This window comes from Sycon ciliatum, chromosome 1 (genome assembly GCF_964019385.1).
Source record: "Sycon ciliatum chromosome 1, ocSycCili1.1, whole genome shotgun sequence".
Classification (NCBI taxonomy): domain Eukaryota; kingdom Metazoa; phylum Porifera; class Calcarea; order Leucosolenida; family Sycettidae; genus Sycon; species Sycon ciliatum.
Window position 1 is genome coordinate 72,454,398 of NC_088643.1, and position 15,483 is coordinate 72,469,880.

The 15,483-nt window shown below is 47.0% G+C and overlaps 2 protein-coding genes, 1 long non-coding RNA gene and 1 other non-coding gene across 4 annotated transcripts; 3 read left to right on the forward strand and 1 right to left on the reverse strand.

Annotated features, from left to right (window-relative positions):
• Nucleotides 1–2,238: 2,238 nt before the first annotated feature.
• Nucleotides 2,239–2,311, reverse strand: Trnaf-gaa (transfer RNA phenylalanine (anticodon GAA)). Its single transcript has one exon. It is a non-coding gene; the product is annotated as a tRNA-Phe (tRNA).
• A 113-nt stretch (nt 2,312–2,424) lies between these two features.
• On the forward strand, nt 2,425–5,336 carry LOC135807096 (uncharacterized). The gene is made up of 4 exons (XR_010551454.1): nt 2,425–2,667; nt 3,281–3,371; nt 4,523–4,570; nt 4,907–5,336. It is a non-coding gene; the product is annotated as an uncharacterized LOC135807096 (long non-coding RNA).
• Nucleotides 5,337–7,233: 1,897 nt separating this feature from the next.
• On the forward strand, nt 7,234–10,279 carry LOC135805298 (TM2 domain-containing protein 2-like). Its single transcript, XM_065319318.1, has 4 exons — nt 7,234–7,595; nt 7,800–7,887; nt 8,754–8,869; nt 9,237–10,279. Exons 1-4 carry the CDS (start codon nt 7,459–7,461, stop codon nt 9,448–9,450), a joined length of 555 nt encoding a protein of 184 aa, XP_065175390.1. The 5' UTR covers nt 7,234–7,458; the 3' UTR covers nt 9,451–10,279.
• Nucleotides 10,280–10,825: 546 nt separating this feature from the next.
• LOC135805299 (di-N-acetylchitobiase-like) lies at nt 10,826–12,799 on the forward strand. Its single transcript, XM_065319319.1, has one exon. It carries the CDS (start codon nt 11,360–11,362, stop codon nt 12,566–12,568), a length of 1,209 nt encoding a protein of 402 aa, XP_065175391.1. The 5' UTR covers nt 10,826–11,359; the 3' UTR covers nt 12,569–12,799.
• The last annotated feature ends 2,684 nt before the right edge of the window (nt 12,800–15,483 follow it).

The following is a 15,483-nucleotide window of genomic DNA, read 5'->3' on the forward strand; positions in this document are numbered from 1 at the left end:
ATAAATTATATTATACATGTACATGTAGCAGGGATATTCTCAGAGAGTCAAACTACCGGATGAAATGGCAAACGAAAGTCTCAACTTCAGAGAGTAGAGTAGAGAGTAGAGTGGGTGGGTGTGCAGACCAGCGAAGGTCATAACAAATTGATAATAACGTGTAACCAATGCCGGCAATGGATAATGTGTGAGCGACCAAAGAGGCGTACATAGCATTACCTGTACCACCATAAACACACCTTGACCTTGCCCATTGCGTAGCAATGATACCGCATTGTTATTTCTCCAGTCCACGACAGAATGACTGATGGCGTTTCAGGTCGCCGCTTCGACGGAACATGCGGCCGCAGGCGCAACCGTAGCCAGCAGCAGAGGGTGCCTTGTGTGGTCGATGGGCAATGGCACGCCACTCCGGATGGTTCTGGGCTGCATCGTACCATCCACATGTTGGTACCGGTGGCTCAACCGGCTCAAAGTCATGCATAACAACGTCCCTCCACCTCTTGCGTGGATCACGCGCGGGGCGCGGGGCAGGCAGTTCACCGAAGAGAACACACTTCGGCAACCGGTGATCTTCCCTCCGTGCCACGTGTCCAAGCCAGCGCAAACGTCATTCCCGTATGATGTGACCAATGTCCTCAGGCACTCCAAGGGCCTTTGCAAGGGCTGAGGACGTTGCGTGGGTCTCCCATTGCTGCCGTCGCGACACTCCAACGATAGATCTGACACATTGATGGTGGAAAAGGTTGAGGTGTCGTAGGTCCGGAGCCTTCGTTGTCCAGGTTGAGGCGCCGTACAGGAGGGTAGAGAGCACCACGGCAACATACACGCGACGACGACACTGCAAACTCAGTGACCGGTTCTCGGATACGGCTTGCTTCAATTGCAAGGAACTAAATACGGCAAGCAAATCGAGGGACATTAGGTGCAAACCTCGTTGTTCTAGTTGTCTAGACTGCACGGGGTCTTGAAAATACTGAGCCTCCACGTTGTATCTGTGTGGCATGTGGCATCCGTTGATCTCGTTTGAGTAGTAGTAGGCATGCACTGCATTATGTTTTGATGAAAGGTTCGATAGCTGATGAATGGATTTATCATTTGGCTTCCTGTGTGGGTATTGCTTCTGTGGATTGGTTTGGAGCAATGTTCAGATAGTCCAGGCATCAGGCAAATTTATAATGGCGGTCCAAGCTAGTTGAATATCCGGATCACTTTTTCTCATCTGGTCTACACTCCATCCGCTTGCATCCGTAAGCAATGCAAACGCATTGTCCCTTGCACAGGCACGTGACTCCTGCAGGCAATTTTGGGAGAGCGTAAAGTGGCAGGACGGATATTCCCGTGAAGTTACAACATGATCTGAGTATAATCGTAGGACATCAAGTCTTGACACTACTTGTGACATGATCAATTCTGCTATGCTCAATAATGCAGACTAGCAATAAGAGGCATTTGTCAGATACTAGTAACCATGAGGTACTGAGACGATTCTCTTTAGCAAACCACCCACTCCGCTATAAATGCTCAAATAATCTGTCATCTGCCTGCTCCAACTTGACTGTCCTCTTGACAAGTGAAAATCGCTGGCGTTGTCTGGGCCATAAAACCATTATTGGCATTAGTCCAACGCCTCCCTTGCTCCTCATCTCTGCATCTCGTAACGATAGGTCTGGCACATCGAAATCTAAAACTAAAATACTTGGAGCTCTTATTTGTTCAAGCTATATTTTCAGAGCCAGGAAGTTGCAAATGGCAAGAAACCCAGCTTCTCTTCACCATTGGTATCACGAGCTATGATCATTATCAGTGAGCAACGTTACTAGAGGAAAGTCGCTGGAGTGAACAGAAAGCTTTCCAAGCAGCAACGTTTCTTTCTCAGCAAGAACAAATAAAAATGAAAGAAGCAACACCAAGGATTTGTCTATCCCGGTATAGGTACCCGGGTGTGTGTAGCCTCTGGCATGGCAAGGTTCTGCCACAGATTTCCAGTACAACGGCCACGGACAAGTGTCCCACTGAGATGCGGTCGCTCGCCCGGACCGCTCCGACGCGGACACCTGCGAAGAGCAGCCTGTGACGTTTATTTTTTTATGACAGAAAACTGCAAAAATAGTTGGGCTTGTCCCTTTAGTCCTACCTATCATGTCAGCTGTTAGCTAGCTGTTCCGCAATCCGCATGCAGTTGATCTACGTAGATCTACGCGCAGTGACATGGACAAAACAAAACAAAAAAAGAAATGCCGAAACCCGGGATTGAACCAGGGACCTTCAGATCTTCAGTCTGACGCTCTCCCAACTGAGCTATTTCGGCCACAATACTTTACCAATAGTAGACAGTATTTTCACTGGCATCCTTGCCTCCGATCCTGTGGCTTCGGTTTTGACTTTTGAATTACTGTACATGTAGATCTACATGACTTTGTACTTGTTGTATTCAAAACCTGCTGATAGTTCATGATGACCTGATGCCAGTGTCCCAGTGATAGAGGAACTAACTATTTCCTTGTGTAAACAGCTAAACACACTGGACTATGCGATGATACATGTAACAACGTTATGATGGTCTGTTAGTACTTGTATTTGAAGCAGTTGCTTTAGAAGACGAGCTCGACAGTTTTGGACTGTAGTTTGCAGTTGACTTCACAATTCAACCATCATCAAATCATGGTGAGTTGGTCTCATCATTGAATGTAATTAGCTGTCGTACGTTATACATCTGTACTGATGTACTGTAGTCTGTGGTCAACAGCAATAATGCTCACTGTCCAAATTTTGCTTGAAATAGAAGTAAATATAGTTTTTCACTCACAAAGCAACTGTAAGTGTTATTGCTCTGGTAGACCACTAGTAGTGAACAGTTGCTTTGTGAGTGAAAAACTATATTAATTTTACTGTTCTATTTCATGTAAATTTGGACTGTGACCATCATGAACGTTGCCTTTCTGGAACGTTACATACGAATGATCAGTCTCATGACTGAGCACGACGACTGCCTCATGATAATACTAGTAACAGTCAGAGCATCTAAATACAGGTCAAATCATGATGTACAGTCCTTTTGATGTGTGAACACAAAGGTGGCTATGTAGCTTCAGTTATCCAGAATGTTCATTTATCCAACAGCGCCCAGTCCTGAGGGTGCCGGATAACTGACGCCCAACTGTACTCCCAGTCTTATCGGGATATCCTATGTGCTGCGATAACTGGCAACCAGATACCTACTTCACGATAGTGACATTTGATTACTGTGTATGTATGACTTGTTGGTGTGTAAATAAAGGCCGATGGACAACTTCATCAGGGACACATTGATCCGCGCTTAGTGGATATTGTTGATGAAGAATGGGCTAAGGACTCGTTGCCAAAAGATGGTAAGGTGAAGCGTTGCAATGTGCTAGGTGAATACTGAATGAATATTGATGTCGTATGCTATGCCATAGTTCCCTGTAAACTAACTTCCCTTCTTCCCCTGCACCACCACAACAAAGATCAGCATTTAGCAAATAGGATGGTTCTATTTACAAGTGAGTGGGGAGAGAGGCAAAGAATCAGACTGAACTGGATATTAAAGGGGCCATCAGTAAATAGTCAAGTGAGAATTCAAGCCGGCAGGAAAAGCGCGAGCTCCCATGTAGGGAGCAACACACAATTCCCATCAGTAAATAGCCTACTAAATAAAGATATTTATTTAGAAACGAAAACTAGTCGTTAAGGGGGATGTCCCCCTGGCTGATGTGTTCCACTCTCTTTGTGACGTAAACTTCCTCTACTGCTGAATCTCGCCTCAGCCGCTGCTCGATGTTGCCCAGATGCTTCAAAGCAGTGATGTGGTTAGTATTTGCTCCGGGAGGGTGTTCCTTCCATGGAACACCAATGCTGTAGTGGCTCCCAATGTGCCTCATTGACTTCGCGACCGTCTCCTGTGCATGTCGCCCGTCTGGGGTCAGAAGTGCCGCTCTGTCGGCAGCTGCCTGACTGTCCACTTCCCAGAACGTCCTCACGAGCTGAGTGAAGTCGGCATCTGACTGAGTCATCAGGCAATGGTGGACACTTGCTGCATGTACCTCTCCCGACGTCCGCCCGACACACGTCCAGCCCAGGGAAGTCTTCCGGGCGATCGGCTCTCCAGGGTGACCGACGACCTCCTCCAGCGAAACATGTAGATCGCCGTGGTCAATTCCAATCAACGTGTCTACTGCCGGACGGTTGGAGCATACTTCGAACGGGATACCTGATAGGTGATGGCAGTTGTGCTTCGCCTGGTCCCAGTTGACTGGCTTCAGAAACTTTGACACCGCTGTTGAGCAGCCGTTGTCAGAATAGACCGTTTTGCAAAGATTGCGTACAGTCATCGCATAGCAAGGGCTCTGAGCTTTCAAGCTCTCTCGTTATTGTACGTGGGTGTCAGGCATGACAGTTTTCACGTGATGGCTCCCACTGTATCCCTTGTGTCAAGTTCTGACTTTGGTTATCGGATCACGGCGCCCCATCACATTCTATGGTGTGTTTCTGTTGTTTTTAGAAATACCCACGCCTGAAATTGATCTTCCCATCGAAATAGAAAGTCATGGTAAGTATGCACTGTCTAACAGTCTTGCATTGATAACCTGAATGCTTCAGGACAGAGACTCGTCAACGTGGAACGCTCATCCTTTTGGCATCTAACGTTACTCGAAGCACTATACTTCACCCTGCGCTGTGTCTGCAACACTGTGTGCGTCAGTGCAGGTTGCCAGTTTTCCTGAGCGCACATCTCTTTCACATTATGCAGTGTATATGCATGCAGTATGCCTAATGGAGTGACCTGTTTGATCTGTTACACCCATACGATCTCACTGGTGCTTTCAATGTCTTGTAGTGACCACGAGTATGCTGTGTGCCGTGATCTCTGCGCTCTGTTCTGCAGCCATAATTCCGGGTCCATCTCAACGTGAGTTGGAGCGCGAATGGAGTGAGAAAACTAGACCACTTCAGAACTTCCGGTGATAGCTGCACTAGTATTTCTAGGTGTGGAGTGCCTGTACATAAAGCTGTAACATACTGTACAAGTTGTTTTTGTATCTCCATTACTGAGTTTGTATAAATTGTTGTATGTGTTGTCCATTTGTATACATATGTACAGTGTACATTACGTTGCTTGAGTCGCATTTTTAGTGGCTTTGATTTTTTACATTTGTAATCATGCTGGCTGTTGTTCCCTTCTATGTTGTGCATTGTTGATGTCTTCGAAAAATTAGTTTTGGCTGATGTGCAGCATCTGTGGAAGTTTTTCCAATACACCGTGTTTTTTGGCCTGGATTAGTCGGGCTTGCAAAAGTAAATCTACGGTATCTTGATTCATTGATTGATTTTTAGTACCGTATTTTTTCGGAGTATACCGTAAAAGTCCGTAAATAAGTACCTGCCCGAAAGAAATACCCCCTTCATTCTTTTGGCTCTGTCTGTTGAAGTCAAGTCAAGCCCGATAAACATACTGCCCGAAATAAGTACCGGTACGATGCGCACATGCTGCACGTAGCATGTACATCGACATGAAAATGACTTCTCCACTACACACAAGTCAGGTCCGAAAGTTAGTTCGTGCCCGAAAGTCAGTACCCGCCCGAAAGTTAGTACGGGTGTGGTCACTAAATTCGAAAGTAAATACGTACTTATTTACGGACTTTTACGGTAGTGCGCACCTTTGTATAACGCGCACCCCCAATCTTCATTGGGGGTGCGCACTTCAATCTTCATTGAAGTACATGCACTTCATATTCGGAGCATAGTGCGCACCTGCAATTTAGGGCCTAAAATAGCACAACTAAAGTGCGCACTATACTCCGGAAAATACGGTATCTTGATTCCTGATGCTGTTGATGGAATTCCCATTGGCATTGGACTGCATTCAACTACTGTGAAGGCTAGTGAAGTGTAACCTCCCAGAGTAGGGGATGGCACCGCATCCCGGCTTGTGTGTAAGTTGTGTGCAGCATTGAGCTGTGTTTGGACCAGGGAGCAGCACAGCTAGCACTGTACTGCTCCCTGGTCCAAACACCACCACCAACAGTACCGTAAATTAGTAAGTTGATCCCCCTCCCCTCCCCCCCCCCCTTCTATTCTGCCCCCTGTCGAAATTCTGCCTGTGAAGCGGCGTCGGCGTACACAATGAAATACGGTGTTGAACCGACGCATGCACTGCTGTACACAGTACGCGCCAGTGGCAGCCACGGCCGGCCGTACGGTGCAGGATGAAAAATGTGCACAATCCAAAATGCCAAATCTGAGTTTCTGCTTTGTTGTGGATTCTACATCTTGCTGCACTTGACCAGCTTTATCTAGTTCCTGCCGCCTGCAAAATTCGGCTGAAAATCCAGCTACGAAGCAATACGGCATGGGTGTTGGACCAACGGTACTTTGTGAGTTTGTGACATAGTCACTATATACCCCCCCCCCCATAAAATGGGGGGGGGGACTCTTACCTCTCTTGTCTTGGTTACATCAAGTCAGCGACCTTATTAGTTTATTACTTTTAGTTTTACTCTTAGCTACATCAGGCCACCCTTTGTTAATTCATTGTTTAACGTCCTTTTTTTCACGGAAAGGTACGCGGGAGGGCGGAAAAAAAACAAAAGCCCATTCCAAAAACTGGAAACCCCAATCAAACATTTTGACCAGTAAAGCATGTGATATATACAATATTTCTGGGTCTAACGGCACTTGCAGGCATAGAACAACACTCTTTGATGGTACATTGGAGCACATGCCTGATGAATCCAACAAAACAGGTAGATCTACATAGCATGTTGTTAGCATGTCATGAATTCATTACAATCATCTGGATTTTTACTAGGACACACACCGTACGATATTTAAAAGCCAACAAAAAAAGAAAAAGAACACAAGACAAAGGCATGCCCGGGAGGCAAGATTATACTGTAAGGTCATGATCTGCACACTGTGAAACTACACAATCATGTATTTACAACTTCGCATTATTATTGGTTTAAGGTCATGATCTGCACACTGTGAAACTACACAATCATGTATTTACAACTTCGCATTATTATTGGTACTACTACTTTCTTGTTTTTTTTTCCGGAGTTGGGTATCTCCCTGGCTTCGTCGCTTCGAGCTTCATGTCATGATGCCTTCATCGCCCCTTCTTCATGTACTAAGAATGACGTCATTTCCAAAATAGATGACGTAACTACATGTACAAGTGGAACAACACATGCTGCAAGGAACGGGTACATTTTTGAATAAAACAAAAGGACGACAGCTACCTAGCTTTGTCTACACTCGTAGATTGTCTTGCTCCTTGGAGCCCTTGCTCACTGCTTTGTTTATAATTATAGTTTTCATTTTACTCTGCACTCGGGATATCGTTTCAACCGTTCTGCTGGTGGAAACCGTGGGCTCATAATAGTGCCAGCGAGATGCTGTGAAGAGGATTTGTTTTTTTTCGAAAATAGAACCATGCTTTGGTTCGTCCTTTCCTGGACTTTGCTTCTTGGGATTGGAGGATGCGACGGCCAATCTGTGAACCCATGTCGGAACGAAACATGTGGACGCGAATTTGATCCATACAGCCCACTCGTTTTGTGTAGTGCTCTGTAAGACTGGTTTTGTTTAGTCCCATCCTCAGAGTACTAGTACTCTAGAAATAAGTCGTGTGTGTTTGTGTGGTGTGTGTGTGTCTATGTGCGTGTGTGTGTGTATGTGTGTGTGTGTGTGTGTGTGTATGCATTCCTTTGTGTATATTATGTGCATGCTGCGTGTGTGCGCGAAAATAAATTGGCTTGATTCATTCCTCGCAGGCCGGACAAGTTTGTAGAGTGCGATGACGTCGCTGACTTTACTGGCAATACTTCTATGGCAGAGGCTCTAGGATATGGCTGTACTAAGGTATGTCTTTCTACAGACACTAATGATTGAAACAGAATTCCCACCTCAACACCCAGTTTTTAAGCATACCGGTACTTGCAGTATATGACTAGTTAATAGGTTAATCTTTTCAGGAGTGGGCAGTCAGAACACATTGATATCAGACCTGGAGTATGGTGTTAAATGATCTGAAGGAATTGCAAGGGCTCACCGATGGGTTTTCTGGAATCTGCCACTGTCGAAGTAGAGGTTGGCAACTCCTAACCAGATTACAACTTCCTATTGGAGAGGCTCTGCATTCTCAGCTTCAAATTGTTTTGGTGTGTCTCAAGTGGTTAGTATGGCTATGGGCACCTAAAACAGCACCTGCGGATAAAGGTAAAAAATCCATCAAGAAAATGAATACAACTTCCTGCTCAGGAGCGTGAAGTTCCTCTTTCCGTTCAACATTCCCGAAAGTTTGACTGCTTCACTGATTGTCGAAGTCAGCAGCCGAAAAAAAAACATTCAGAAATTCAGAACGTGTAACCTCTCTTTTGTGTCTGAAAAAAGGTCTCCACTGTGAAACATGATTGGTTTGTACCAAAGACAATTATAGTCACCATCACTTCTGCTTGCCCAGCATATGGCCATGCTCAGAGAGGAGGTGTGCTGGTGACTTTTGCCGAGAAAAACCCTCTGAACATGTTCTGTACGGGAGTCTTCTGTGACTCTCGCTCGATACACCTCTCAATTGTACTCTTGCCGGATTTGTCCCTATCCGTCCATGTGTATATGTGTGTGTGTGGTGTGAGTATGTGTGTGTGTGTGTGTGTGTGTGTGTGTTGATGTGTGCCCCCCCCCCCCCCCCCTTGTGAATATCCTTTACCATTCCACTTCATGTTCAGTTCGGTGGTACAAAGTTCGAAGATGTACAACACACTAAGGTCGTGTGCCATGCTCTACCCGATATCGAATGCTATGGTGACACAGATTTCTTACGCGGCAATGAGCCATGTGTCAAGTAAGTCATTTTTAGCAATGCTCAGTAGGCTTGATTGTATGTGTGTTCTTTCCCGTATTATAGTTGCAAGGCTTTAGAACTGTTCTGTGGACTACTAATCTCCTGCTGTCGTGCGTGTCCTTTGAAACTGACCGTGCCGTAGTGCTGATGAGCGATAGTCCTTAGCTTTTCATAGCAGTGTGCGTGGTGTAACCTGCTCCTTCTGTGGCTTTGTATACTGGGGGCGGCCCGGTGTGGTACTGATGGCAGCTGCAGTAGCAGGTGTACTTTAGCATCAGCTTACTCTTTATTCACGGGCAAATTCCTGCAGCAACAAGGCCACTGTCACACACTCCTGTGTCGACATATTCTCTGTGTCGTCAACCAGGTACAATGGCTACAATTTCCTCATCGCGTTCATCTTCAGCGTACTGCTGGGCTTTGCCGGCGCTGATCGTTTCTACTTGGGCTACACTGGTCATGCCGTTGGCAAGCTCCTCACGCTTGGTGGGGTAGGCGTCTGGTGGATCGTTGACCTTATTCTTCTACTTATCGGCTTCCTTACTCCCGAGGACGGCAGCAACTGGGACCGCTACTTCTAGAGCGATGTAATAGTCTACCGGAGTACGGAGTACGGAATAGTCTAACCATCGCTAGGCGGGTAACTAAGCTAGCTCTCACCTCTTCCTGCAACTGCTGTGCGATGTGCCTCGATGTTTCCATAGAGCACTTGCTACTTCCCTGACTCTTGCTGTCCGCTAGTCTGAAGGACTGTATATATGTACATATTTTATTCAATCATCCTGCAGCTTTTTATTCTAGGAAAGATTGTACACAAAAGTACCATACTCTTATCTGCAAACAGCAAAAGAATAAGTACCATTATTATTCCATCCGACATTTGTACAGTTTTGTGCATAATACTTTCATCGCCTTGCTGCCGACCTTGTTGAAATTTCTTTACAGTAACAGAATTTTTAAATCCACATCAGATTGTTTCTTATCGATATCTGGTGAAGAGTGTCCTGTGTGCTCATTTCCCCCACATTTCTGGTTTTGTATCATTCTTTTATTTTACTCCATTGTGCTGTGCGCAATGCCCTTATTATTATTGCCATAGTTAGCACTGTGTTCCCGCTGGTTGCTACCGATTTCCTTCGACTTGCTATCGTTTTCGACAGTTCTTTCAGACTGCCGCTAGCACATCGCCTGCACACCGCCTGCATGTGTTCTTGCATCCAACCTTGCCAGAAACACTGACCGAAGATGACTACTGTTGGCTGCAACTGGCCGAGTCAGTGGCAGAATCGCATTGGACCCGAGGATGTTTGCACACAACACACACTTTTTAAATATCCGCTCGTGACGCGCGGGTAAATGTCAAGGTCTATTGAATGCAGAATGGTCATAATTTGCTCCACTGAGTATCGATCTGTAGAGCAGTGGTGCTGGCATATTGATATGCACGATTGTAGTGTATGGATTTCACCACCTGTTTCAAGTTCACATGCCGGAATCCACACATATCAGTCTTGTTGTAGTGTCACCATGGTCACTGTCAGTGTGGATCCCTGGCCCTACCCAAACGGGCCATAGCCGGCCATAGGTAGCAAGTAAGCAGACTACACTCCCGTCTACAATCTGCAGTGTATTATGACTGTACTTTTCTAGTAACTCAGAAAAGGACTAGATTTAGACTACAAATTACAATAATAGATCTACATGTACATTGACATTGTAGGAGATTTACTACAAGTAAGTATTACTATTGCTTACTATTGGCACTTGCAGCAGTAGTGGCACTCGGCAATGTCAACCTGAGTGCTAACCTAACTCCTTGGGCGGGGCATGGGTCGAGACTCAAGAGGTTATGTTCTCCCCGGATTAGTTAGAAGTAACGTTAGTTCCTGCTAATGCCGTTAATGGTATGGCTATGAGCCGGACACACACCTGTCTCCCTGCAGTGTTCTTTTTTATGTGGGGAGTCGAAAGCGTCTCCCGGATCTACGGGTGCAGTCACAGTAACTTCTTCAGTTGACCATAAAAGTCTGTGTGTTTTGCGTTGACTATTTTCATGTCATGATTTGGGCCTACGACGGGGCATGTATACGGCCAATCGATCCAACAATACTTCCACTTTGTATTTAGTTTTGACGGCTTGCGTTGGTTGCAGCTGATGCAGCAATTATTGCTTGCTATGATGCTTGCACGTGAAAATAGCTGCTAGTATCTGAGGTGAGGATTTGACAGAAAGGAGTTGCTTGGGAAAGCTCCGCAGGTGGTGTGCCGTGGTGAGCAAGGACTGTTCGATCGGGTTGGGAGAAGCAAAGAAATCGTTGCAGGCTGCTGCATGCTGGTTGCGAGCATTTGTTTTTATCAGGGAATGCAGAACGGTGGAAGCAAACGTGACATTTGTGTGTGGAGCCGTTTAGTGTTCCGCTAATACTGGGTAGAAAAGGGAACATCATCCGCGGCTACCTCTCTGCTGCATGGTGAAAGGCTCAGCTCAGGATGGATCTATTTTCTCGTATCGTGGCGCTGTGCATGGCCATAAGTGTTACGTCTGCTTCCTATGTGCGGGCCGCATCAGCAGTGTCCACCTCGACATGTCCATGCCAAGACCCAGCTCACTGTAAGCTGGTAGAAGCAGTACCCAGGCAGGAGGTGCTCGGTTTCTCTACGCACCCAGGAAAGTGGAAGCACTACGACTGGAGCAAGCTAACCACAGTCGCCGTGTTCCGCGAGTGGGACAGCGACGCTCTGGAGATGATGTGCTATGCGCACAGCCGCAACGTACGTGTCGTCCTGGTGGGGTTCTTCGACGTCGCCAACCTCACTCACTCTGATATTGTGGACGCCTGGGTGAAGAACATGCTCACACAGGCAGTGCAATACCATGCGGATGGCATCAATATTGACGTGGAGCAACCTATACCGCAGGGCCACAAGAAGGAAGCCGAGCTACTTGTTCAGCTGGTCAAGCAGACCCGTGATACGTTCCACGCTCGCTTCCCGTACTCGCAGGTGACGTTTGACGTGGCGTGGTCGCCAGACTGTGTAGACCGCCGCTGCTACGACGCCAAGGGCATTGCGGACGCCTGCGACTTTCTGGTGGTGATGTCGTACGACGAGCAAGGTCAAATCTACAAGCCAGCGCCGTGCATTGCTGGAGCAAACTCGGGCCCGCAACAGACTACGGCGGGCTTGGTCGGCTACTTGAAGTTAGGTATCAGTGCTAACAAGCTGGTGCTGGGGCAGCCATGGTACGGTTATGATTATGAATGCATCGAGCCGAAGAATGCAACGGCCGGTGGCAGTGCACTGGACGTTCCGCCGGCTTCTGGCGTGTGCCACATCCGCGCGGTCCCGTACCAGGGTGCCTACTGCAGCGACGCAGCCGGCAGGCAGCGCGAGTTCTGGTGGGTCACTCGGATGCTGCGGGGAAACGCTAGCAATCCGGGGCGCCACTGGGATGTGGCCTCACTGTCGCCGTATTTTGACTTTGTCGATCAGGCCACCGGGCAGCGTCATCAAGTCTGGTATGACGATCCGATCAGTTTGGCCATCAAGTACGAACTGGTGCAGAAGATGCGTCTCCGCGGCCTGGCGTTCTGGGGTACAGATTTCCTGGACTATACCGGGACCGAGGAAGCGCGTGCTGAGGCGGTCGTCATGTGGGACACCGTCAATGTGCGACTTTCACCACCCGGCGGCGAATAAACGACTAGTTTTGTAGAGAGATCACTGACTCATTTATTATGGCTATGGGTTTTCTTCGATCATCTAAGTAGCCGTTGGGTTTTAGTCTGAAGCAAATGCACCTCTCCTTTAGGGCAAAACTAATGAGATTGCAACCCATTATTTACTTGCAAACTATTTGCCCTCGTTTTTTAATTCTATTCTCCCAATCGAGAGCACTGTTTTTGAGAGTTTCATCCATGCAGCACTGGATCACCACAGCCTAACTTCTCAGTTGTGCTACTCATTTCATCATGAGACCAGATTACTGGATATGACAACTTTCCAGTCACGTGGCTTCTAATTCTCGGGTCGGAGACAGATCGATGAGAGAATTGCGATGGGGACTTTCCAGTGCTGGTTCTGAATACCAGGGCAGTAGATCTTTGCAGACTCGATCGCGGCAGCACGAGATGATTACCTGCCAGATATGGGCGCCAACTCAACTGAGAGAAGGTTGCACTGTTCCGAAATCCCACACTACAAGAAGGCGTACATGTGTACATGTGTACGAGTGCATATCGGTCTTTCAGTGACCATGGCACACTATGCAGCGAGATTCTTTCTTGTCGAACAGGTATTCCATCAGCTCAAATAGAGAGTCATATAAGGCATGCCATGTAGACAAGAGAAGATTGTAACATATTTGTAGTCTACTCACAGCCATGTACAACATGTACCTCTCTTATAATTCCTTAGCTCCAAAAGCCTTAGACTTTGTTAGAGAGAGAGAGACAGACAGACAGACAGACAGAGAGGGGAGGCGGGGGAGGGAGACAGAGAAAGACAGAGACAGAGAGAGAAAGAGAGACAGAGAGGAGGAGGAAGGGGGGGGGGAGGCAGGAGAGACATGTTGACCTGACGTAACCCGTTATTAGTGCCATGCCATGCGCCAATAGCCGGACTGATATCTGCTCATGATGTGAGTGTGCAACCACCGCCTTGGTCTCATGCATCACCATGATCATCAGTGGGCCATTCTTAACACAAGGGTTTCAACTAAGGTCTGCCGAGGACACACGTGGGTCTAGTACTGATGTCTGATCCGATCATGACCGGCCTCAGATCTGCCCATTGTAACTATAATTATTACTGCCTTGCAACTGCTACATGATGTGCTCGTGCATCATGATTGAAGAGGGGAGCTCCTCCCCAGTCTAGACCTCGAGCGTACCATGGACTCCACAATCCCCACCATGGACTCTTGGTGTAGGCTATCACCTTGCCAGTTAATTACTTACCACCTTCCGTGTTCGGACGTAGTCCGGGAAGGAGTAACGGACCCCATAACTTCATAAGCTACAACAATGATATCGAGCATCGATCCTCACTGAACATGTAGATCTACACGACTGTAATGTACCTGACTACCTGTATTTGCATTGCAGTTCTCGCATCCGGTTTAGCTCAGCTCTCGGCAAAAGATCCACTGGCACTAACGGTAACGTTAGCAACAACACCGGTACCCCTGAATGTAACATGTTATTGTTGGAACAAACTAACCGTGTTACCGTTAGTGCTTACTTGGAATTGGAAATACGAGTTCTGACCGGTTTGACATGTACACTTCCAATCAAGGCCAGTGCAGCATGCTGACTCAAGCCACCGAATTGCGAAGTCCGGTGAAGGCGAAGAGGCTTTCAAGGGTTACATGTCAAGGCCATGAGTAGCTTACCTCACAGCTATTCGTATTACTCACTTCCCTTTTGTTAATGCTGCTATTTTAAGTACTTACTCATACAGGATCTGGGATGATGATAATCAAGTTTGCAGTTACTAGTATATCTAGTAGAGCCTGTACTAGTATAGTGGAGGATACATGTTACACACGTGGTACTCACTGACAAGAGGAAACATTGCCATTAGTGGTACACTGTTGATCCAGTGCTTACGTTATGATAGCATCTGTTATGCTGCCACGGTAACACTTGGAATGTTGCGTGATCCATGGTGGCAAAAAAGACATGGCTAAGCTATATCTTCTTATACTGGAGTGTAGAGGAAGTAAGTCTAGAAGGAGAAAAAGGGATCTTCTTGTTTAATTTCTAATATTTCCCCTATGAGTATTAGCTCCTATCATTTGCTGTGAACACATTGAGAGGAGAGAGCTTTCTCGAGCGTTGATCCCGGGTTCCGAAGTAAATCGACCACTCCCAGTTCGCGGGGCGGGGTTGTGTGTGTATGTGTGTGTGTGTGTGTGTGTGTGTGTGTGTGTATGTGTGTGTGTGTGTGTGTGTGTGTGTGTGTGTGTGTGTGAGAGAGAGAGAAAAAAGAGAGATTGAGAGAGAGAGAGAGAGAGAGAGAGAGAGAGAGAGAGAGAGAGAGAGAGAGAGAGAGAGAGAGAGAGAGAGAGAGAGAGAAAAGAGAGTGAGAGAGAGAGTGTGTGGGGGGGGGGGGGGGGAGAGGGAAAAAGAGAGAGAGAAATGGAGAGAGCGTCAAGGACACAGCCTTGACTTGAGTAGTCCTGTATATCTACTCATGACATCGTAGTGTTTCTAACTAGCCATGCACCTCATCCCAAGACTGCAGCTGCCAGCGGGTGATATTTGCAGCCAGCCGCAGGCCCGCCTGCTTCTTTCCATTTCCCCTCAAGCTTCGAATTACAATCATGTTATTGTACATAAGTCATTGTACATATGCCTGCTAATAAGCAGCTTGCAACGCTCACCAGCCCCGGACCTAGGCTAGCCCTCTCCTTCTCAGCTCAGCAACACCATTACATGTACATGTACATGGACTGAATACAGCACCGGGTCATCATCCATCATGCCATATCAGGCTCTAGCACGCCACCATCATTGACATCGCCATTGGTGTTACCTAGCTTTTACTGTTACATGTACATTGTACTTATGGGAAGAGTGTGTTGCTCCCTACATGGGAGCTCGCGGTTTTCC

Bases quoted from the DNA above. Each gene is read 5' to 3' on its own strand.
- LOC135805298 (XM_065319318.1), top strand. From the start codon at position 7,459: ATGCTTTGGTTCGTCCTTTCCTGGACTTTGCTTCTTGGGATTGGAGGA. The intron at 7,888-8,753 runs GTATGTCTTTCT...CTTCATGTTCAG, and splicing joins TAGGATATGGCTGTACTAAG to TTCGGTGGTACAAAGTTCGA. The intron at 8,870-9,236 runs GTAAGTCATTTT...GTCGTCAACCAG, and splicing joins GGCAATGAGCCATGTGTCAA to GTACAATGGCTACAATTTCC.
- LOC135805299 (XM_065319319.1), top strand. From the start codon at position 11,360: ATGGATCTATTTTCTCGTATCGTGGCGCTGTGCATGGCCATAAGTGTT.